Source organism: Anneissia japonica, unplaced genomic scaffold (assembly GCF_011630105.1).
Source record: "Anneissia japonica isolate Jap-2015-1 unplaced genomic scaffold, ASM1163010v1 scaffold483_len1788099_cov177, whole genome shotgun sequence".
In the NCBI taxonomy this organism is placed as follows: Eukaryota; Metazoa; Echinodermata; class Crinoidea; order Comatulida; family Comatulidae; genus Anneissia; species Anneissia japonica.
The window spans coordinates 1094328-1119951 of NW_022682587.1; the positions used below are offsets into that span (position 1 = coordinate 1094328).

The 25624-nt window shown below is 34.8% G+C and overlaps 3 protein-coding genes across 3 annotated transcripts in view; 1 reads left to right on the forward strand and 2 right to left on the reverse strand.

Moving 5' to 3' along the window:
- LOC117102595 (flavin reductase (NADPH)-like) overlaps window positions 1–1911 on the reverse strand; it is a gene marked incomplete in the record, with an annotated part of 6029 nt that extends 4118 nt beyond the window's left edge. The window contains 1 exon segment of the mRNA XM_033242983.1: window positions 1657–1911.
- A 2548-nt stretch (window positions 1912–4459) lies between these two features.
- On the reverse strand, window positions 4460–11045 carry LOC117102672 (flavin reductase (NADPH)-like). The gene is made up of 4 exons (XM_033243088.1): window positions 10688–11045; window positions 7400–7601; window positions 5542–5712; window positions 4460–5073 (listed from the first exon to the last, which is right to left on the reverse strand). The coding sequence occupies exons 1-4, from the start codon at window positions 10838–10840 to the stop codon at window positions 4934–4936; spliced, it is 666 nt and encodes a 221-aa protein (XP_033098979.1). The 5' UTR covers window positions 10841–11045; the 3' UTR covers window positions 4460–4933.
- Window positions 11046–17674: 6629 nt separating this feature from the next.
- LOC117113236 (adhesion G protein-coupled receptor L4-like) lies at window positions 17675–22811 on the forward strand. The gene is made up of 10 exons (XM_033256880.1): window positions 17675–17720; window positions 18710–18773; window positions 18879–18984; window positions 19107–19204; window positions 19554–19659; window positions 20336–20553; window positions 21025–21091; window positions 21190–21284; window positions 21422–21590; window positions 21797–22811. Exons 1-10 carry the CDS (start codon window positions 17675–17677, stop codon window positions 21881–21883), a joined length of 1056 nt encoding a protein of 351 aa, XP_033112771.1. The 3' UTR covers window positions 21884–22811.
- Window positions 22812–25624: the final 2813 nt, after the last annotated feature.

Genomic DNA, 25624 nt, shown 5'->3' on the forward strand with positions numbered 1-25624 from the left:
GGGTTGGGAGTCTAAGGTCTCCGAACAGAGGGAGGCTGAGGTTCCCGACAAGTGGGCGTGGTCGGCGTCTCTCAAAATCTTTCCAAAGTAGTCCAGGGGGCGAATCTATCAACAAATTACGACAATTTCTTAGTTATTCGTTTTTAGAGTCTATTAATATGTGGAAAATTCATATAATTTTTTTTTTCTACCAGACGAATTGTGGCAAACATAATTAAAGACGGAGCAACTTTAAATGCCAGAAATAATATTGTCAGGCTTACATAGTTGAAGGTGGGTTGGGATGAAAATATTCAGGCTTGCAGTGGCAACTCTAAATGGCTTGATATTGCACTGTTAGACATTTTATATTCTTATGTGTCTTGATTTGAATTTTTATCTCCGTTAAATTTTAAGTAAATCAAATATTTGTTGCGATTTTTAAAAAAAATCGTAGGGGGAAACTACCAGGAGTCTCAACACCCACAGCATGCACTGAGTTTAGGACTGAGATAAAATAAGGATGGTAGAGCAAGTTGCAACTCTAGATTCCTGGAAATTGCACTCCCGTTCCAAATGTTTTCAAACAGTTTCCAAAGGATCTTAATTAAATTGACAGTATTTTAATACACAACGAATTGTTTTAAATTATCAAAACAATTGCTGGTGGGGGGCGAGACCAAATATGAGGGGGCGTGGAATTTATTTTCGGTGGCCACGCCCACTGAAAAATATTGCTTCTTAGATTCCCGAGTACACGTTAACCGTGACAGATATATGTTAAAGTATATCTCTTGAACGCAGTATTTGTTTTAATGAACGTCAATAAAGGGAAGTTGAGAAAGCATTAACCCATTATCTTGAGCATAAGCCTATCCTAATTTTTTTTTGCTTCGAAGTTTTCGAATGGGGGGCTGGGGGAAGGCAAGCTTTTTGTGGGGGGCCCCCCTTGGATACGCCACTGCCCGGAAACTATGACACCAGGTGTTTCAAAGGCTCATACCTGATATCGATTTTAAGGTAACATAATTTATGTGCAAAATGCACCCCCCCCCCCCCCCCCGCCCTGGTGCTACCCCTGCTTCCATGAGCGATACTTTCATGCAGGAAGACAAGTTAATGATTTAATCCTTAATGGCACATGGGAATTGAAAAAAATGAGAACAGGGCTACACTTCGTTTTCCTCGGTGCCTCTATCGGGCAGCTAAGCAAATACTAATGCTGCTCGAATATAGAGAATACTGACAGTATATGATTGATTATATACAAATAATTACTTAGTATTGGAGCACATGATTCGCAAGCTTAGGCTGATTTCAGTGAAGGTTTGCTTACTCTTTCAAGCGGGCGAGAATGTATATTACCACCATGCAGAGTACTATGAAATGGAAGTAGGTCAATTCACTCCAAACTGTGTAGTATAAAAACACACCTCACGGCATGTGTTAAATACCAACAATTTAACCTATGTTAAGTCAGGAGTGATACAGAATGAACGATTGTAAATTACAAAACAAACATATACAGAATGAGTAATGATACTGTTGACTTACCTAGTGCTCAGGTGTGCGCGGCAAACCTATATACCGATAGGGCCTAAAGCATAAATCGCCGTTTTATTGTTATTGTTTAATTTTCACGAAACACCTACCTGTAAACCCAGCTTCACGACCAACCTAACTGTAAACTTCGTAAGATGTATAATTTCTTCACTAAATCATATGACACTCAACATGTATCGGTTTCATTTTGACTTCGAACGAGCAAATCATATTTTTCCTTCATTGCGACTGCGCGCAAATTCTTCTGTAGTTTTTCCCTGCTCTGTGAGATTCGCCCCTGTGTGACTATTGTTCTTCAGTTTAATGCTACGTATCTCTAAGGTGTTAAGCTTCACAAATTATCTGTGTGCACGTAACCATGTGAAGTGCTTCACGTTCCAATAAGTGGATTTGTAAACAAAGAGTCTATTGACTTCAATCAATACTTTCTGGTAATACTTGACTTGCGTTCAAAAAAAAAAAAAAAAAAAAAAATCTTGAAAATAGCTGAATTTATAAATACAATAAAAATAGTGTTGTTGAGATTACGGATCTGGAGCTTATTACGGATCTGGAACTTACAGTATGCAATACACATGGTTTTGTTTAATTTCCGCCCTAGTGGTTTTGTTTAATTTCTGCCCTAGATATTTTAACTGAGAGACTTTCATTATTGTATGCCTAGGCCTATGTCACATACTAACTTGTGAATTCTATTATATGCTGTAACGCAAAATGCTCGAATAAGCGCCGCGGCGCTTTTAACATTTTTGGAAGATTCAGTGCGGCCCTTATTCAAGAGTAGCGCTTATAAAAAATATATATATTGGCGTGGCGCTCTTTCCATATGCCCGTTGCTGCCCGTTCCCAAGTTAATATTTCACATATTCCCGTATCTTGTTTTCCAATGCAGACATTCAGCTTAAATGTTTAGTTATAGATAGACAATATATATTCTAATTTATAAACGTGCCCGTCCAGAATATATGCATTACCGGTACACATAGTGAATGCAATCAAAACGTTATTTCTTTGACTTTCAGGCTTCAGCTACCTGTTGTTGTTGTTGTTGTTGGTTGCTTGTTGATTAACATGGTCCGTTACGATGAAAACCTAATTCCATTTCCACTTTCATGTTTAGAAGTACTATAAATAGTCGTGTACTGTATAATAAATTGTTTTTCTGGTAAACGTATGATGCCAATATTGATGTACTTTTAGGTACTACACTATTTTGAATATTAGTTCTATGTTGAATTGAATTAACATGAAGTAAAATTATTATAATGGTGATTAATATATTTACGTTCATTTCCTTCATAGTACTTCGTACCGTACATGTTACATATATTCATAGTGATATAGTATACAAATCCGTTACGATGAAAACCTAATTCCATTTCCACTTTCATGTTTAGAAGTACTATAAATAGTCGTGTACTGTATAATAAATTGTTTTTCTGGTAAACGTATGATGCCAATATTGATGTACTTTTAGGCACTACACTATTTTGAATATTAGTTCTATGTTGAATTGAATTAACATGAAGTAAAATTATAATAATGGTAATTAATATATTTACGTTCATTTCCTTCATAGTACTTCGTACCGTACATGTTACATATATTCATAGTGATATAGTATACAAATAATGAATATTTATGAGCGCAATGGGAAGAATATTTTCATTCAACGAGGTGGAACGGTCAAATATTATTTCCATTACTCGAATAAAAAAAATATTAAAAAAAAAAACATTCATTATTTGTTAACACACCTAAAATGGATTCGTATCATTTGATATTTTATGAACAAAAATCTCCCTTTTTTCTATAACGGAGTTTCTTGTCAATTGATATTTTATGAAAAACGTCTACCCTTTTTTCTAAATAGAACAGTCTAGCGTCTCTCTCAAAATCTTTTTTGAAGTAATTCTTTGGGTGAATCCCCCAGAAAGTGACAATTTAGGGGTTTCAAATGCTTATTTAATCAATATTAGAGTGTACTAATAAAAAAAAAATACATATTTATAAAATACATATAATTTGTTTCTTCCCCACGATTGTTTTTTGTCCCCAACCCAACTGGCACCACCCATGTTCATGATCAAATGTATGAAACCTTTGTATTTAACATTTGAGTATGTATGTAAGTTTACTAATATATAAACATATTGTTACATAGGCCTATTGTTAATATAAAGTTTTAATATTGTAAACTGTATAATAAGGATAAATACATATTTATCCATACTTGAATAAGTATATAAAAACACATCTTTATTTTTCAAAATTTGAATACAGAAATTTAATTCAATGCAATTCTTATTTGGTAACTGTATAGAGCACAACATTTATATCGTCGCTCACATCACGAACTAACACAATCAAAGTAGCGCGTCAAAACGAGCGCGTATTGGTTGTCAAGCAATTTTGTATTCTTTACCACACAAAAAGTCCTTAACGACAACAGCGCGTATTTTGACGCGCTTTTTTGATTTCACGAACTAACACAATTGAATTTAATTGTGTTAGTTCGTGATGTGAGCGACGATATGTTTTAATATAATTGAATACTATCGATATCACTATATACGTATTCCTTTCACAAATTGCTAATTTATTAATTTAATATGATTGACAGTATATCTCACATATATAGCAATTTCAAAAGACAGACACAAGGCGCTTTTTTCCTCTGGTCAATAAATACTGAATCATTCATACACAATGCACAACATGCGTGTAATTCACCACTAATTTGATTCAAACCATTCACGCCTCCTAACCGCATACCATCACTTGTACTGTGTAGACTTGCCACAAGTCTCTAATTTATTGACTTTTCATGTAGATAATTTCGGAGAGCGCCACTACCGACTACTGATATGTTTTTGAATATGGAACACAATGCAAATAAATAATATGGAAACCATGGTTCAAAAATCGATCTATTTTTAATAGTTTTCACTGATTAAGGCAAAAGTTGGAGACTGGAACCCAGTCTACAGCATGGTGGCAAAAGATTGAGAGAAAATATTTATTGAACTATCGAAAACAAGATGAATTTATTTACCCAATATAATTAATGCTAACTTGATTGCTTTAGAATAACCTAAACAAGAATGGTTGGACCATTAGCCAACTTAGGGTTCAGTGCCAATCAATTCCCCACTCATGGGGGTGACGAAATAGCTTGGAGAGCAGACATTTTAAAATGTCAAACAAGTACTTTGGGCTACTGGGGGTTAAAAATTTGTTAAAAATTGCCAAAAAAAAAAATATAACCAACCCTAGATTTACAAACTTTTGGGTCTGTTGGGTTTTAGGCAACAGAAATACCTTCTTTTTGGACTTTTTATACTAAATGGTATCAACTAATTCTTTTTTTGTACGAGTCAATAAATGTTTCCTATGCTGCAACAGCAACAAATTTCTTAAACCACTTCTCGGTGTTAACAATGTCTAACATGAAACGTGCTACATCTCCGCGGTTCATCATAGAGGATCCACCTCCAACAAATTGCCGCTCTTCTACTTGAATGGGTTTCTCTGTAAATTAAAAATATTGTTGTAGTTGAGTAAGTGCAGTGTTAAATTATTGTAGTGAGCAAAAGAATGTTGAACTAATCACTGAACACTTAAAAACACACTATGTGGTAAAAAATCGGAACTCAATTATTGAATTGTAATGCGCCTGGGACCAAACAGCCAAAAATAAAAAAACTTGGCAAAAAAGATTTGATCATGAAATTTCCCTTCATGTTATCATATAAAATAATTTGACACCATTATCTGTTCTAAATTAGTGACACAATTTTATATAAACTGAGAAGCAGTTTTACAAAAACATTTATTTTTCTCCTGGGCGACTTCACAGACCTCCATAAATGTTCTGCGGCCTAAAATTGAGCCACGGGCCGTAGTTTGCAGATAGTTGATGTAAGTTGTTTCAGTAGTACTGATGGAATAATCTGTTATCTAATAAAGTGTTATATAATAATAATCAGAAGTACTAACCAGTCGGTGGGTCCGTTTTTAAACCGGGTGGTCTGACAGTCGTGTAATCAATATCATTGCAGTCGCTTTCCAAGAATGTCTCCATTTCCGCCATATTTGCTAGCACAGTCCTTAATATTAATGGTTTCAGAAACCATTCTATGATAGCTGGTCCTGGATCATTGCGATTATCTGGAAGCAAATGAAAATATAATGGAATTATATTATGATAAATAAAGTTACATACTGGAGAAAATATCAAACTACAGCATCGCCACTAAGGATCAACAAAGATTGAGGTAATCACTGCAACTCCCGGTGTTATTTGCCTACCGTAAATGCTAAAATAAGGGCCGCGGTGCTTAAAAAATCTTTGGCGGCTTCAGTGCGGCGCTTATTCGAGAACGGAGCTTATTCGAGAGTGGCGCTTATGAAAAAAATATTGGCGTGGCACTTTCCTTGCCTGCTTCCATGTTACCTATTTCACATTTTCCCGAAGTTCAATAGGACTATCATAGGTCCTATCTTCGTAAAAAAACGTTTATAAGAAATGCTTTTGTCTTCATTGTGTTATTTATTCATTTTAACACTGTATAATTTAAAACCCTGTTTCATTACACACAGGGTAATATTATATACTCTCGATTAAGCATGAAAAATATGAAGTATGAAAAATGAAAGAATTCTTTAACTAATCCTAATAAACTAAAGAAATTTCTAGCTGTGTGGTTAGCGTGTAGGTCTACTGCAGAAGCATATCAGCATACGCACACAGCTAAATGTGAGCTGCATTCATTGTACACTTGCGGAAAATTATTATACTTAGATTAGATTTAATGCATTCAAACATTTCCTTCGGCAGGCCCTCAGGAAATTTTAAAAAACTAACCTTTGTACAATAATTTTCCTATAGTGTACTATGCGCAGCTTTACTAATTGCTTTAATAGTCACCACAACATCTGACATTTTTTTCTAGTAGTGGAGTTGAATATCTTGGTGGTTAAGATGCTTGTCTTCCAATTACCAGGGGCCTCGGTTCAAATCCTGTCATTGATGCAGAATTTTTTTTCACAACCAAAACAACTTCACTCCGTAAGCCTCATACTGAGATTTAGTTTGTGAAAGGGATTATCACCTACTAGTACAAGTAGGCTCCTTTTTTTTTTTTTTGCTTGGTTCATGAATGCGTGTCTGAATACATCAATTGAAATACCTTCGGGACCAAAAAGTATCCCCTTAATTGTTGTGTCCCCCAGAATAGTGCTACCCCTATTCAGGGGGCACTAACCAAAAATGTAAAATTGTCCCCTTAATAGGGGTTTTTGGCATATTTTCGTATAATGACGACAGAGATTCTTTATAATTTTATTTTAATTGACCTATTATAAGTAACAGTTTAATTATAAACAATTTATAACAATAATTTGCAACGCAAACAATTCATTTAAGATATGAAATTAACAGACAGGTAATTAAAACTACAAATTTTGTGTAGGTTCCCAATATTGTTTCTTTATTTAAGTGCAATGTTGCTTTGATACAATAAAAAAAAAATAAGATGTCCCCTTAATAGGTGAAATTGAATTGATTTGACCATTTTGTACACTCAAAAAGTGTCCCTGTCTCCTTAAATAGGGGTGTCCCCTTAATGGAGGTTGGCTGTGGTGTTAAAAGATAGTGTCCCCTTTATAGGGGTGTCCCTTGAATAAGGGTGTCCCAAAGGAGGGGTTCTACTGTATACAGTAAATACAAATTTACAAGTATTATCAACACCAGACACAAATATAATATTGACCATTGAACCAAATCATAATTTTTCATCATCAGATTGTTTTAATAATTATTTTTGTCATAAAATTTATCCCTAGGCCTACTTACAACCTGTACACCATGATGTTATAGCCACTAGCCTTTTAATTCCAGCTGTTCTCATGGCAGAAATGATTACTTTCATGGAGTCTGTGTAGAAAGTTATCTTGCTAATGAAAGTAGCTTTTGTTCCCAAGCAGGAAAGCACAGCATCACATCCATTAAAATGTTCCGCCAAAAAACTCTCACTGAATATATCACCTTTAGCAACCTGAAAGTAGAAAAACCTGCTCAAGTTCAGCCGCGATGTATGGAAACATTTGTTTTGTATGTTTCCAGTCAATTTGATTAATCAAAACATGATTAATAAATAAAATTGTTCAAGAGCAACTGTTGGTAGCCACTGTGTGTGCGCTGAACTGTGGAGATCTCTAGGTTCCCGGTTCAATTCCCATCGCTGCTTTTCATGTGTTTCAGCTGCAGGGCTGAGATGCAAGTTACGATAGCGCACCGTCTTTTGGATGAGACATTTAAGCCATTGGTCCCGTGTGCATTATGGCCCATGTGCACGTTAAAGAACGCAGTACACTATTCGGAAAAGAGTAGGGGATTGTCTCCCAGTGCACTGCCCAATCACCACCAGACAGTTGCAGAATCTTTAATAAAATGAAGGCAGCAACTAAACGGAAAAAGAATATCCTAATCCTAAAAATTATAATAATAATAAGTATGCATATACTGTAGATTGTAGGAAATGCAAACACCATGTTAATGCGAATTCAACTTTCAGCACTCAAAATTAACGGCCTAGGCCTAGGCTATATATTATAAAACGCCATGGTTAGAGATACGGTACCATGTTTTAAATTCTGTTTGCTTAAAAGGTACGATAAATTGAATTATCCAATAAAATGCCGCCACCAGCGTGACAAGATCGTTCAAATCGCTCGCTGTAAGCCTGCTTTCCTGCCGAGTTTTTATATTATACGAAAGTACAGTAGTATAAGACAATGTCAAACTCACGGAGCACAAAATACTCTGTTAGTTATTAACTAATAATTTTTTTTTTCTCTTTTTTGGTATAACAACCATCACTTTTATTCATCAATACATCCAGTTTTATGAATTACAGTCATTCTGCATTACAGCATTTTTGATATTTCACCTTTTTTCTTGATTTTCTTTTTTTTTAAACTTCTCTTGATTCTTTTATAAACAATAAAATATGCAAATTAAGTCGTATAATTAAAATCATAACAATTTTGCACTCAATGAATGTTAAATGAAAATTTTAAAAATTAAATTAAATTAAACTAATTAACTATAATTTTATGAATAAAAATATTTGGCGTAAACTTGTACAGTAGTTAAGATTTAGTTTATATCTTAGTATTTTTTGCCAAGTTCAACTATTTTGCAGGCGTGCACCCTAGGGGTGTCCGGGTACCTCCCCCCCCCCCCAGGAATGTTTTTTCCCTAAATACCCGGACATGCATTCTTTGCTACTGTAGGGTGGTGAATGTTTTTTCCCTAAATACCCGGACATGCATTCTTTGCTACTGTAGGGTGGTATTCTCAAAACTGAAAATCTGTTAGGAATTCGCATTTTTTCTGGAGAATGCATATTTCTGCCATTACGACAAAACCTACTGTACTGTATCCCACTGACATGAGCTGTGCGCGTGGTGACCGAAGCAGTGGTTTTTGATCATATTCATGCAGCTAATCTGATCTGAGCTAATAAAAAAAAAACTAGAATTATCAGAAATTATCAACTAAAGAATATATGAGATACCATAAAAGAAATGTAATAGGCTAAAATTACAGTACTGAACTGTACACAGCGTTCTCCCAATTTTTACTGGAAAATTTGCCCCATAAAAATTCAGCTATGCACGCAGTGTGAGACGTTATCCCTTTTAAGTGACGTTTAATGACTTGAAGAAACAACAATACATGTCAAGCCTAGGTATAGACTGGAAATGATTTTCATTTATTGAAAGAAGGCCAGCCTAGACCACTGTACATAAGCATAATCAGTAGTTTTATTATTTTACAATCTCAAAATGTTTACTGGTTGTTCACTTATTTTTACCGGTACAATTGTCAGCTAAATCGGCTTCAGGAGAACATTGTGTAATAATGAAAGAGACATAAGAAAAGAAAAACTTTCTCTAAACATTTTTAGTTCGAGTCGTGCTCTTTGTCAGTTGATTTTATTTTTTATTTTAACCATATAAAACGAGAGTGACTTGTTCAGCTCCCCATTGCTGATGAGCTGATATCAAAGGGGCCCTCATTTAGGCTTACAGATCGTTATAGATCCATGTTGTCAATTTTGCCGTTTTGAACATTTCTGAAGACAGATCAAACAAATGTGCTGGTTCGTGCAACATGCCCGGCAGCTCCATTTGATTGGGAGTTTTATTTAAAATAGAAAGCCAACCCAACTTAGGCCTAACCCTGCTGTAGTTTGCAATTTATTGTGTTCAAATGTGTAACAATATAATATAATAACAAAACCATATTTAGGGCACACAGAAAAAATTATTAGATTAATATCACTTTTTTTTTTCAATTGATGAGGGAGGGCGTTTTTTTTGTTGTTTTTTTTAATCAGAACAATAGATTATTTCACTTTTGTTTTTATCGATGAGGGAGGGACTGTTTATATTTGGTCTGTAATTTAGTAAATATTGTAAAAAAACTGGTTTAATCTATAGTTTTTTAAAGAAAATGTATTAGAAGTCACGAAATTGCATTGTTATTTTTATGCTGTTGAAATAATTGATGCGGCAAAAATTATTTTTTTTAATTCGCGCATCAATATTTCCCGAATTTTTTATGCGGGCAGGAGTGATAATCTAATAAATTTTTCTATTTGCCCTTAGCAATGTGTGAAATTTTGGTCCTTAACTTAAGCACGGGTCTCACCGGTGGCGTATCCAGAAGCCTTGAAATGGGGGTGCTGATGGGGAAGGGGTGCAAAAGTGAAATGGGAAGGGGCTTGATGTTCAGTTGAGAGGCGCTATTTCGCAAAATAAGGTGGTTTCAGATGATTTTTAACTACTTGACCGCGTTGTTTTCTTTTTTTTGGGGGGGGGGGAGGAGGTTCCCCGCACACCCCCTAGATACGCCACTGGGTATCACACCGAATGTATGAGGAAATGTGTTTTTTCTTTACTTTTGTACAGTTATTGAGATGACATTATGACTCATTTTCCATTTCAGCTAGTCGACAACAGTGCCTGCCCCCGAGGGGGTATAAACACAAAAACTGATTAGACTGGCCTATAATATGCTAGGTAGGCCTACTGTACGTAAAATGCATTCTGGTCAAAATATTTTTCAACTTACCGTCAAGCTGTCGTGTTTCATTTGCACTTTCTGTAGATTTCTCACCAACAATACTACATCGTGACCCGCTTCTACAGCTTGTTGGGTCAGAAAAATACCTGTTGGCCCTGTGGCTCCAAGTATTGCTAGCTTCATTATTGTGCGAGAGACCATCCCCTTCTTATTTATATCTATGAGAAAAGAATAGGAGGAATAGCCGGCCTTAACCAATCACTAGCCCTCTTATTAGGCTAGACGACCTAGACTTCACCCAGTCTCTGAACTTGTCCTAAAGCAATTTGTCATCTAGGCCTAGACAGCAATTATAGAACTTGCCTCATATGGCATGCACGAAGCAGACAGTCAGATAACGCCTTGCCTAGACTGAATGTAAACAAACAGCGCCCTCTATTTCTTGAAATTATCGTGCTTTTTTTGGTAGTTGCTAAATACAACGGGTTCAGCCGAGGCCGCGTGGCTTCGTATGTTGACGTGATAGCCTGGATGCAGTAGGAAATTAGCGGGAAAAAAGTAAAGGAAAATAAATTTTTAGTTTTTCTGAATCAGTATATCATATAGTGTCTCAGAAAAAAAAATCCCCATTCTTAGAGCTTGAACAAATTTTTTTATAGCGCTTTAAAATTTTGACATAAAATATCCTATTTTGGGCTAATTAAGATGGGGGGTAAGGGAAATAAATGTATGTTTTTAGTCACTTTTACATATGCTATGTATATCAAATGTAACAAGGACTTGGCTAAATAGTTACTCCTCACTCTCGTTAAAATATTTAATCAGAATAATGACGTCATCACAAAAAATCCCAAGATGGCTGCCATTTTTGCGGTAAAACTCTTTTAAAATGTAAATTTAACTTTATTGCTATCAGAGCAATTTCAAAACAATATATATCCATACAAACACACACACACACACACACATATATATATATATACTGTACATATATATACATATATACATAATAAACACACATACATATATATATGTGTGTGTATATGTATGTATATATATGTACGGTATATATATACATATATATATATATATATATACATATATATATATATATATATAACCCCCTAGAAAGTTAATAGCGATTAATTACTGTCTTTATCAATTTTAATTGAAATGATCATAATGCCAACTTCCAAGATGGTGTTCATCTTGGCGGAGAAAATGGTTATTTTTGTAAGATTACTATATTATTATTATTATCATTATTATTATTATTATTATTATTATTATTATTATTATTATTACTATTATTACTATTGTACAAAATGCAATCTCATCAAAGCAATCACATATAAAATATATATACATATTATTATTTTAATAGTAGTATTATGCTTATTTATTATTGTTGAAATCATTAATGATATTATGTATATATATTACTATATTGTATTTCTGTTATTTCAAAATTATATTTTAATATTACAATGAATTACATTGTTAGTACTGTTATATAATAATATTATTTATAATATTTTTATTACCACTATTGATATAATTACAGTATTATCATCATCCGTCATCATCATCCCCATCATATTCGTCATCGTCATCATCATTCTCATTGTTGTCTAATCATTATAATCATCCTTACTATCATCGATCGTTGTAATCATCACCATCATCATCATCACATCATACTCATCCATCGTCATCGTCCTCATATTCATCATGTCCTTATCAATCATCTATCGTCGTTATCATCATCCTCATAATCTTCATCATCATCCTTATCATCATATTCATCCACATCCATCATCCTCATCATCATCAATGGCATAGCCAGCTATTGGCACAGTTAGGACAGTCCCACACTATTTTTCCAATGGGTCCACAAAAAATGGTCCACATTTAAAAAGGGGTCCAAATTATGTAATTTTATGCATAAAATGGATCCAGATACCTTATATTTAGTTAAATATGGGTAAAATTTAAGAAAATCGGTCCAGATATTTCATATTTTTGCGTAAAATGGGTCTCTTATACACATCTTCTCCATAAAATGGGTCCAAATTGTTTGAATTTACACGTAAAGTGGGTCCGCTCTGATATTGTCCCACACCGTTTGAAAATCCTGGCCATGGCATTGATCCTCATCCATCATCGTCACCCTCATGACCTTCCTCACCAATCATTGTTAACATCATCACCATCACCTTCATCCTACTAATCATTCTCATCCATCATCATCCTTATCCTCATCATCATCAACCTCATCCTTATCCTCCTTATCATCATCACTCATTCATCATCGTAGTCCTCATTATCATCATCATTGTCATTATCATCCTCATCATCATCCTCATTACAATCATCATCTCTTATCATCAACCACATCATCATCCTTATTAATCATCATTATCAATCATCATCCTCATCATGAGGATGATAATGAAGAGGGTGAGGACGACAAGAATGAAGATGAGGATGAGGGGCAGACGGGATGTTTCTAGATGTGTAATTCGTCATCATTAACCTCATCAACATCATTCTCATCAATCATCCTCATCATTATCACGATCACCCTCATCAACGACCATTATCCTCAATCATAATCATCATCATCATCTTTATTTTCATCATCATCAAACTCATCATCCTAATCCTTCTCCTTATTATCGTCATTATCCTCACCATCCTTATCAGCATCATTTTTTCCTCATCATCATCCATCATCATCTACCTCATCATCTTCCTTCTCATTAGCCGTATCATCCTCATCATCATTCCTATCTTAATCACCATAATCATAATCATCATTACCATCATCCTCATTATTATCATCATCATCATCGTTATAATTACCATTATCATTTTCATCATTATCCTCTTCATCATCAGTCACTACCATCATCATGAGGATGATGAAGATGAGGATGACAAGAATGAAGATAAGGACAAGGGTGAGGATGAAAGGGATGATAGATGTGTATAATCATCATCATCATCATTCTCATCAATCATTTTCTATCATTCTCATCACCATCATCACAATCATTATCATCAACAACCATTATCATCAATCGTAATCACCATCATCTTCTTCCTCACCATCAGCCTCATCATCTTTCTTCTCCTCATCATCATCAACATCCTCCTTATATTGGGGAATATAATGAGGATGGAGATGACAATAAGGAAGATGATAATGATAATAATAATAATAATAATAATGACATCAGTATATTAAGAATAACAGTACTAACGCTAATATTAACGTGAATTATAAATTATAAATTTTTTAAAACGCATAAGAATAATGATATACTATATTAATAATATTATAGAGTAACAACATAATAGTATACTAATGATGATGAAAAAATGTAGTGTAGAAAGAATTTAAATAGGTAAACATTTCCCTTAATTTTGATTGTCGTAGTCTTGGAATTCGGTGTGTTAACGTCATCATTCCAAATTTGCTTGGGAGGTGAGGAATTCCCGTCTGACAGGCCTAGACTCCCATCGTCCGATGCCACGACAAGGTTGCCACACCACAAATAATGATTTGCCTATCCATATAACATTATTTTGATTGCCAATCCCTAATATTTTGGCTTAAAAGCAAAATTTTGGGCCATAAAAAGCTAAAAAGAAACTCTCCCATAACCCAGGGAAGTTTATTCCGGGACTCTGACCGAGGGTCTAGTCGGCCCTGTGTTTGGACCCACCCTATCTGACCCCCTGGAGCCACCACTGAACAACTATAATGGGTAAGTATTTAACTAAGGTCCTGTCAGTTTTCACAGTTATAGAAAAAAACTAAGTGCCTAAAAAAATTGGTATGTTAAAGCAAAATTTCACTATTTCGTTTTTTCGTTGGGTTAACTAACATAAAAGTGACAAAAAAAAGTGATATGTTAAATAAAATTTTCACTTTTATATATATATATATATATATATATATATATATATATATATATATATATGGGGTTTGTTTTATTCCTGTATGTATAATATTGTATTGGGATTATATTGTACTTTGATAACAATAAAATTATTTTTACATTAAAAACATAGTTTTTAACACTTTAATGAACGCCATCTTGGAATTTATCATGATGACGTCATCATTCCGATCAAATTTTTAAATGAGAATGATGAGTAACTATTTAGCCAAGCTAATTTTTTTTCTGAGACACTATAGGGTATGCTGATTCAGAAAAACCAAAAATTAATTTTCCTTTACTTTTTTCTCGCTAAAGTTCATTTCAGCAGTTTTACAACCAGACTATGACGTCTTGCATAACTTCAGTATGTTTGTATTAATCTCCTCGACAAAGTGTGGGCCCTGTCTGTAATCACACAGCATAGCAAAATACAGTCCGTACAACTAATTCCTTCATGGTACAACCAATATAAGAAAAAATAAGTTGTCCCTGTGTGCAGTGGCGTAGAAAAGTATTTTTCATTGGGGGGATGATTGCGTGTTAGCCAGTGTCGTAACAGGCTGGGGGCAGGGGGAAAACTGCCCCTCCCCTGACGGTTTTTACCGGGCTGACCAAGCCGTCGTACCGGGCTGGGTAATAAGAGAAAAGAAAGAGGGGGAGAGAGGGAAAGAGAAAGAAGAGGAAAAGAAAAGGAAAGGAAAAGAAAAAAAGAGAAGAGAAAAATAAAGAAAAGAATAAAAAGGAAGATATCATAATGATCAGACTGACAGTGCCCAAAAACGTAATGCAATATTGGCATATTGACTACTTCTGTATATTCCCGCTCCAAAATCTCCTTTATTATTTCACAATTTGCGATTATTTATACTTTTTATTCATAATTTTATATACTACACACATAGTCACTAGGTTTAGGCCTAGGCTAGGCCTCGGCTGTGACTATTACTATATTATTTAATACAATTTTAATAGATAAGATTAATTTAACATGGACGTAATAATTTATACTTAAACAATACATTAAATTTAAATATAAATAATGTATATAATAACCTTAATGAATAAATAACAATAATAAAAATGTGGACATGGTGTCACTACTAAAATAATAAGGTGAATACTTTTCAATCTTATAATCAATTTTGTATAGCCGAGTTAGTATTGACCTCGGCTACTATGGCTAACAATAAGTAGGCTTTTACCAAGAAAAGGGCTTTTTCTATAATTGGAATGACCTGTACAAAGCATGAGCTCTTGTAGACCAAACCAGTACCGTTACGATTTTAATCGTGCAGGAAATATACTCAAGATAGTTTAACTTCCAACCATGCCAATAAATTCTTTCAAAAATATATTATTTTTAGTGCTTGGGCGCAACAGATTCATTCACCAAGAGATTATGAAAAGACACTTCAAAGTAATCTTCATTTATTGATGCCTGTTTATTCATGTTTACCATGTTGAACGTTACTTTTCTAAAATTGCTAATGTCAAATATATTGACGTAAGACAAATTAGCCAATCAGAAAGCTTCTTAAAGCAGGTTATTCCAAAGACTTGTTGACACAGTAGGTAAAATAACGAAAATGTTAAATGATAAATAAAACAATGCTGGATGTTGTTTACAATTACATACATCATTAACAAATAACAACAATGCTTAAGTAGATATAATAACTGATTTATGGCTGTTTATACATGGCGGCCATCTTGCATGCCATTTTGAATTTATTCATATTGGTCATCCCATTCAAAATTGTCTCAAATGACTTATTGCCTGATATTGATAATAAAATCCGCAATTACAATACCATTTGTAGCTGTTTTATGATATTGGCGCCATTTTGGCGGCCATCTTGAAAAAACCACTTTCCGGTGGTCGGATTTTGTAAGACTTTTTGTATGTTATTTAGCACATCTAATACTACCAAAATACTACCTTTTGTTGCAATTTTTTGGGGGTTATGCCCTTTTTTGTGCTATATCTACTCTACTAAAAATTATGATCTTTAGAGGGCATTTAAAGGTGTATAATATAAATGTTGGAATTAACAACACAAATAATAATAGTGTTGAATTAACTATCACAAAGATATTTCAGTTAGGCATATAATAGACATTGATTGCGCACTGCTACAGTTACTTACATAATGTTTCTAGGCTACAGCATCTTCATCTCTCGCCTTAGTCTAGTGTAAATTCTACTCTTGGTCCTCCGAATCGAGATATAGACCTAGACCTATTGTATTTTGTTGACTATAGTAATAGATTTTAACTTGTGACGTTGTTAACAACAAATCTTTACGGTATTCCCTCTTTCATTACACAGAATGTATAATGTACCGTACCCGATTTGAAGTTCATCATCATCATCATCCTCAACATTGCTTTGTCTGTATTTGATATAAAATTGTTGAAGTTCCCATTAGGACCATTATAGGCAATAAAGTCTACAAAGACAGACAGACAGGACATTAAAGCATAACATTAAAAATGTTAGAAAGTACAGATGTGTATAAGAGACAGACATAATAGTATACTAATGATGATGAAGAAAAATGTAGTGTAGAAAGATTAAATTTAAATAAGTACCGGTAAACATTTCCTTTAATTTTGATTGTCGTAGTCTTGGAATTCGGTGTGTTGACGTCATCATTCCAAATTTGCGTGGGAGGTGGAGAATTCCCGTCTGACAGGCCTAGACTCCCATCGTCCGATGCCTCGACAAGGTTGCCACACCACAAATAATGATTTGCTTATCCATATAGGCTTATATATATATTATTTAAGTCAAATTTAAAAATATACTATGAACACATAATGATGATAACGAATAACGATGGCATTTCATATTTTAGCACGCATGGTGGTTTATGCTATTAACATTTATTAGTCTTTCTGCAGGTAAGAGATCTTTTTAATGTGAATGTCTACTATTGTCTTTGAATTTGAGATAACAGTGTACGGATTATTTTTGTTTCTTTAAATATTACATTTTATTAATATTATTTGTATAACAATTTAAAATTGATTAATTGATTACGTTGAACATTTGTATCTTAAAACTGAAATGACGGTGATAATAATGGTGGTTGATTACGATCTCTTTCGTGATCTAATTAATTGGGAAGGTAAATATTTTATCCTAATACAAAAAGTAGTGATAGCCTAAATGCTTACCAATTTCTTGTATTATAAATTTTTTTTGTAGCAGTAAAAGTTGAAGCAAAAACAACGGATATTTTTTTTTGTTTTGTTTTAAAACATCTAGATGTGTATAAGAGACAGCAGTCAGGGGGGGGGCGAGGTCCTCGACGGGGGGACCGATGCCCCCGAAGAATCAGATTTCCCCCACGAAAGCAAAGTGGGCGTGGTCGAGCTTCGATTAAAAGGTTTAGAAAGTGGGCGACGAAGCCCCCGAAAATTTACAAAGGCTTATTTAATCGATTTTGGAGTCTACTAATATGTAGAAAATACATATCATTTATTTTATCCCCGACGAATTGTGCTTTTTCTCCCCGACGGGGGGGGGTGTTGGGCAACTCTCCACGACGGGGGCCCTGGGCCCCCGGGGGCCCTGGGCCCCGGACCCCCGCTGGCGCCACCCCTGTTTTAAAGTAAAGCAGTATTTTAGCATTTTATACGATAAAAAACAATAATTTCCATTGTTTACGGTACCATTCATTTTGTATAATAACAAACGACGTTCTAAATATCTGAGTACACCTTAAAATGACCTAAAACTACCAAATCACTGACTACCTTAACACACAATGAATTGCCCGGTACTGTTGGACACATTCGCAACCCCTGAATGTACTTTTATTATATTTAAGATATGACCCGATCACATTCTTGACATCAACGGATAAGAACAATTTTAAAGGCGTGTTTATTACGTATTATCATCCTTGGTATTATTAGAATGTCAATATCAGGTAATCACATGGCCTATCTTTTAAGCTGTCTCGGTTTGCATTGCACACTGAATCAACTATCAACTAACATTATAATTCGTAATAATCTAAGCTTATCAGTAGTTGTTGCAGTGTATTTCTATATACAATGAATTACATATTTTTAAAAATTTCACAAATATTTTAATTACATTTGTATTCAGACGGACAATTGATATTTCTTGCAAATTCGGGAAGTCTCCAGGAATATACACAACCTCAAACGAAGTAAGTTATGTTTAATACAATGCAAAGCAAACCAGTATATTACTATTTACGTTGAATGATTGTGTTCAGTCTTTTATTAACCGTTTCTAACAATCAATTACACAGCAAAGGAAATGAGCTACCAACTGGTTCTGACAACGTGAACATCAGTGTTTCCGACAATAATCATACGAACAGTAATCTGGTGAACCAGGATGAATTTAATAAGTCGGTAAGAATTATTACTACTTTACAAACGTTTTGAAAATTTCCGACTTTTAAAACCGCAATAATAAATATAAGCTTATGTTTTATGTCTCCAAACCTAACGTGCATAATTTCAATTTTGTATAGATTAATTGGAACAGGATTTTGTGCTTGCTTGCAAAAGTTGGCGTTGTTATTTCGAGCGTTTTCCTCATCATCACCCTTATTGTCATCTGTGGGTTAAAGTAAGTAGTCACTGTCTTATTATCATAGATTTTGACAATTCACTAAGTATACAGAACAGTAACAGTTGAATGGATTCGATTATTCGGTGTAAACACCAAGGATAACCCACGAAATTCTGAAGAAATATTTTCAGTGGGTCTTTCTGGTGGTAATTGGGCAGTACACCGGGGAACCGTTCACTATTCTCCGAAGAGCGTACTGCGTGCTTTGACGTTATATTGGCCTATATTGCACACGAGACCAACTGCTTAAACGTCTCATCCAAAGGACGGTACCCCTATTTAAGCAAAACCTGTGGATAGTGAAATCTAGAAGAGTGAATAAGCCTATACTATTTTTCCGTTTCAGAGATTTGAGAGTCTTGGATCGGTATAGATTTTTGCGCCACCAAGTCATAGCTCTACTGTGTGTCAATGTCTGTGTTGGTGTAATGGAACTTCATTTTAAAAAACATGTTTGTAACCTTTCCGATTCTTAGTGTAGCCTACTTATTATATCATTACACAGGCCTGTAGCCAGGGGTGATTTTTAGGCTTCTTTCAATCTTCCCTTTCAAAAAAGTAGGCCTATAGACTTCGTCCATCACATTAAAATTTGTTTTTGTGTGATCATATATACGACTTGAATAGCTTAGTGGTTGAGATGTTTACTTTCTAAGTTCCTGGGTTCATTTCCTATATGACAGCAGGACTTTATCACACAGATAACAACTCCACTGTCTCAGCCTCATAAAGAGACTTCGCTGATAAAAGCATCACGTTATTTCATTTAATAAAGAGGGCGCTGAAAGAGTCACTCTCTGTAACTGTTTCTTTTTTTTAAAGCAAGTTGTGTCACATTTACATTTTATTTAAGCAATCCTTGGGGTCCCCCGAACCAAAAATCTAAGCACCAACGCTAAACCATCACCACAACCACCCCCTCCCAAGCGGCAACTCCAAAACCACCCACCCACCACTTGCTGTAGATGCTGGCTACGGGTCTGTTACAAGTTCATTTATCTGTACATTTAATCTCTTGTAATGAACATATTACAATGAAATATTCATAGATAATAATTACGTTGTCCATTGCGATTAATTATTTAGTTAATTATTTTTTTACAGTCACTTTGCGGTTTCATATTTCAGACAATATGCATTCTTCTCGCCCAATGTCTGCACTACTGTCTCTCGGTTACTCAATTTTGGATGTTGGCGTTTTCAACAGACGTATTCATGAAAGTTAAACATCCGCTTGCTGATCACAACCGGCGTTTCTCAAACAGTCGATACGTTTGTTGGATAGCACCAGTCTTCATCGTCGTGACAACTGCTTGTATAGAGAGAGCACACCGTGGATCTATTATGTATTAATCGCTTTTATTACTTTATTTTCATTTCCCATTATTCATCGCTTTAAAGAGGTTTTGTTAATATAGGCATATAGGAGCAACAAAAACAACAACACCCATTTTAATAATCACATACTATTAATTTAGGCGTGTTTTTTTTCAATTCCGTTCAACTTACAATGTATTTTGACCAACTTGCATTTGGCATTCTGCAAACTGGGCGGACAGCCTTTTTGAGGCCACCCGTAGATTGGATGGCTAATGCAATATCAAATTGATTACTTCTAGAGATAAATGTGTGTGTTTAACAAACCAATGGGGTTTTGGAGTTTTTGAGATTTTTTTCCTCTTTCAATCTGATTTTATGTTTTACATATATCGATGAAAAAATTAATGAATTTTGAATTCGAAATATATGGTCCTAGAATTAAATAGAATACATCTGACGTAAGCAATGGAAATACATTCACTTTGTAATTTTTTAAGGTGTTGGTTGGTTGAAAGCTCTCTTGCCTTCTGGGTTTTTATTGTTCAAGTGTGTGTCACTCTATCGGTAAGTTCGATCCCAGAGTATTGTACTTTTAGTTTCCAATTATTATTATTATTATCATTATTGAAATAATATTCAAATAATAGAACTTTCCATTCTAGGTTGTCCTCGTACAGACAGGAATTGTTGGCTATATAACTTTCAAGAAATGTAACTTGGCGAACCGAACAAAAATGAAAACATTTAAGCGAATAAGGTCAGACGTGTGATATCGATTGTTAAGTTTCAGTAAAATACGGGGGTTTTTTGTTGTTTTGTTTTGTTTTGTTTTGTTTTGTTTGGTTTTTTTTAGAATATTTGGTTTAATCATACTATTACATTTAAATTTTGAAGATCTTCGTGTTGTGGTTTATTGCTCCTTACACCAGTGGTTGGTCTTACGTGGATTCCTTGGCTCATCCTTGCTGACTACGATACGATGATTGTGTATCACTCTTGTGCTACGTTTAACTGCCTGCAAGGATTCTTCGTCTGGTTTTCACAGTGCGTCTGCAGTAACAAGGTACCTGGCCTACATTCTGTATTACTTCCATGCCGTTAATCACTGAACCGTGACGATTGCCACGGTGTTAAGCCCTGTTCAAACTATAACATTTTCGACAAGCCTTAATATGGTCATGTTACATCACATCATGACCATATATAGGCATATCATGAATACATATGGATATATAGTCACTAAGTAATTTTTACACATCTTTATTGCAGGTTCGACAAGCACTGAAAATAAGATTCAGAGGCAATGTCGTGTCACCTATAAAACTGGACCAATCACGACTTAACACGATTACGTAACTCGGTAACGAATATTCTAAAACGCTCGTGTTGGCGAATGCAATGGCTAATTAATATTGTTTTGCTATTACTTCAGTAGTATTAAACATTTAACGTTAACATGACACATTGCATGACTCATCTAGATACCAATACAATGAACTGTAGCAGAATCGGGCGATAGAAGCAGTATTGTCAAATTTACATAGGGCTAACTAGGCCCCCATTATGGTAGTTTTGGCTAATGCACAGTCTTGTATTATACTGTATCGTTTCCAGTACTATATAATTCCAATCATAATGCTAAAATTCTTAATTGAAATGCTTACCATTATGTAACTACATAAAACATGCCAATTGTTAATCAATGTTAGGGGCCTAAGTCATGAATTGAGGCTCGAATAGGGCTAATTCTGGTACAGTTCGCCCTCCAATTCGGAACCACCTTAGGATCTGAAAATGTGGAATTCTCTCTAATTAGAGGGGGTAACTTTGTGTTAAAAGAGGGAAGAGTGTTTTAGGTTCTTTGAAAAAAAAAATATAGTCTCGAATTAATGGGTTTCGGAATAAAGGTACACTGCATTTATTTAGCCGTCTTTATTATGATGTTATAGGCTAGTACTTTTAGATTTGTACAAAGTACCATGTTAAGATCAGCAAGTCCAGGGGTAACTCCAAATATCCTACGAATGTTTAAAAATTCCAATTACAGAATATATTATTTATTGAATATAAAGCACTGTCTGTAATAAGCTCATAAACTAGGCCTATATTTTATTGGGTACCCCTAAAAAACATCAGATTGTACAAAGCTAAAACGTAAACAATAAGAAAGCCAAACTGAATAGAGAATTAGGATTGCCCATAAAGAGAAAATGCTGACGTATACTGTAATGATAGTGTGTATTATTTTTCTGTGTTGACCATAACATTGTAGTGAATTAAAATATTTCCGTGCCAATATGTTGTTTCGTTGGAATTTGGCTTATAGTCTTGGTTTTTATGCAGATTTAAATAGGAAGCAATACAATACAAAAAAAAAAAAAATACAATATAAAAACCGCGGATAATTCCAGGGATGGCGCTAGTGGCTCCCAGTCGGGGAAGAAAAACAACATTTCTAAATATTACTATATTAGACTATCTTGTAATTGATTAAATAAGAATTTAAAAACAATAAACCCAAACTTGTTATTTCTCGGGTCTTAGCCCCCTGGACCACCTTCGAAACATTTTGAGCCACGTCACGACCTTGCAACCCTCACCCTCTACGTCGGGAAAACTTTGGCGCCACCCTTGTTTAAAATATTAGTGAGGCTGTCTTATAATAATGTACGGTACCTTAACTCATTTTGCACACATTCGGTAGCTTGCTTGCGGTAGACTTTGCTACGGAATTCCTAAAGGGACATGGTAAGAAAAAATATTATTGTGAAAACATACTATTTCGAGAATTTCACTGTTCCCTGATTTCGAGGGAATGAAATAATATTTCGTTCCCCTTAACCAAGCACTGCGAATTAAACGTAGAGCCTGTATGCTCAACAGACACAGAATACTGTTTAAAAGCACAACACTCTCATATGCAAGGTAGCCAAAGCAACAACCCAATACCTTTTATCAAACGCAACATCAAGAAAACATCATCCAAATCACGACTCGGCTTTCTCGAATACAAAGCCAAACCTAAAACCACACGGATGTCCCTAATATTCGACTACAAGTTGTCCAAAGCTTTAATTGAGGAATTTCATACACTGCAAAATACTTTACCTCAAAACAAGATATTCGAGTAGGCCTCCTCCCCCACCCCCCCCCCCTGTCGTGGAGAAAAAGCACAATTCGTCGGTGAGAAAACAAATTATATGTATTTTTTACATATTAGACTCTAAAATAGATTAAGAATAAGCCTTGGAAACCCCTAAATTGTCAAAATTTTCGGGGTCTTCGCCCCTGGACCACTTTCAAGACCTTTTACTCGAAGCTCGTCCACGCCCACTTTGCTTTCGTCGGGAAAATCTGAACCCTCGTCGGGGGCACCGGCCCCCGTCGGGGATCTCGGCCCCCCCTTCGGGCTAATCCTGGCGCCACCCCTGTTAATGACGCAAAGAATGTTATTATTTAATACATTGTGAACATTAACTCTAGAAGTCATGAAAATATTCATGAGAAATTAGAGGCGATTACTTCAAGCTTTCATCGATAAACTATCAGCTTTATTTACTAGTCTCGAGCGAAAAACACATGAATGATACTGGATTTCATTTATATATTTAATTAATTTTTTTACCTAGCATCCGGGGCACTTGCCCAGTAAGCCGCGGTCTCTCGGCACCACTGTATATATGCACAACACACATATATACCGTAAAACCTCGAATTGAAACTCTGGACTGGTTTTATTTTATTTTTTATTTTTTATTTTTTTTTTTTGCGGACTTTGGATGGACAAAATTACAAACAGAAGCCCAGTGATTTAATTCGAGGTTTTACGGCTTTGAAACCACTGGCCCACTTTCAAAACAGTTTGAGCGAAGCCCGACCACACCCACTTTGCTGTCGTCGTGGACATACTGTAGGCACCCTCGTCAGCATTGTGACAACTTTTTAGATGCGAATTTACGTCAAGGAAATATAGGAGTTTTGCCCACCTGACGTGCTATTTAACCGAATGCTCAGTACGTCCCAAAATTACTCCTATGATATTTTCCTGACGCAAACTCGCATCAAAATAGCATTTGCAGATTCAATTCTAGTCACTAAGCGCAAGTTCGATAGGCTAGTTTCTGGAGGTCGAGGGCTCGATTCCAATACAATTCACTTGCGAAATTTGTTCACAAGTATTTAGGGACGTACTGAGTATTCAGTACGATAACACGTAAGGAAGGGCAAAACATCTCTCCAATGAAAAAACGAAATGAAATGAAAGACGGGAAACTGCCTTTGTAAGGAGTGGAGCTTATTGCTACCTAACCCTGTAAGTTGTTTTGACGAGACGCGGGCCGTCGTCAGGGAGCGGAAAGCTTTACACACTTTTTGAAGTCACATGGTCAAATCAATCAACACGATTTACACATTTTCTTTTCATTATTTATTAATATAAAACACTTAATGACCCTACTTGTGGGAGGAAACCGAAGGACTCGGGGAAAACCCACGACAGTGATAGAGACTACGGGATAATAATATATACATTTCTATATTATATCAATTGGAAATATAGAGGTGCATCATGGGTCTTCATTCACATACGAGATATCATCACTGCCCCATTATTCAAACCAAAAATTGCAAAGATGATATGATTTTTATCATGTTACATGAAATAAGCGTTTGACTATTCGTATTTACTAACAATAAATATAGTATAAGTTTACAATTAATTTTACTATAAACATAATGACTATTTTTTGTCATTTGTTATTAGATATGTAAACTAAACTTCATAATGCATGAATTAAATTTATTCGTAATCAGAAAAATACATACATAGACAAGATAAATTATTGCACAAAAACAAGATTATTAATTTGATATCCGTAGATATCAGAGAGTAGCTATGACGTTCCATAATCCGCATTCTCTAAAGATTTACAAACTTATGCAGGTCCTTCAAACCAAACCACAAAAGAAAAAGGTACTACTTGTTATAAAATACATAAGCCAAATATATTATGTTATGAATGTTGATTAATTGAAATAAACAGTCATGTATGCACCAGCTTTTCTTTTAGTTACCCATTTTTACGCTGGAGATTAAAA

Coding starts and splice junctions, on each gene's coding strand:
- LOC117102672 (XM_033243088.1), bottom strand. CDS start 10,840: ATGGTCTCTCGCACAATAATGAAGCTAGCAATACTTGGAGCCACAGGG. Junction 7,602..10,687: donor TGAAACACGACAGCTTGACG/GTAAGTTGAAAA, acceptor TTCTACTTTCAG/GTTGCTAAAGGTGATATATT. Junction 5,074..5,541: donor AAAAACGGACCCACCGACTG/GTTAGTACTTCT, acceptor TTTAATTTACAG/AGAAACCCATTCAAGTAGAA.
- LOC117113236 (XM_033256880.1), top strand. CDS start 17,675: ATGGTGGTTGATTACGATCTCTTTCGTGATCTAATTAATTGGGAAG. Junction 18,774..18,878: donor TATACACAACCTCAAACGAA/GTAAGTTATGTT, acceptor TCAATTACACAG/CAAAGGAAATGAGCTACCAA. Junction 19,660..20,335: donor AACTTCATTTTAAAAAACAT/GTTTGTAACCTT, acceptor TTCATATTTCAG/ACAATATGCATTCTTCTCGC.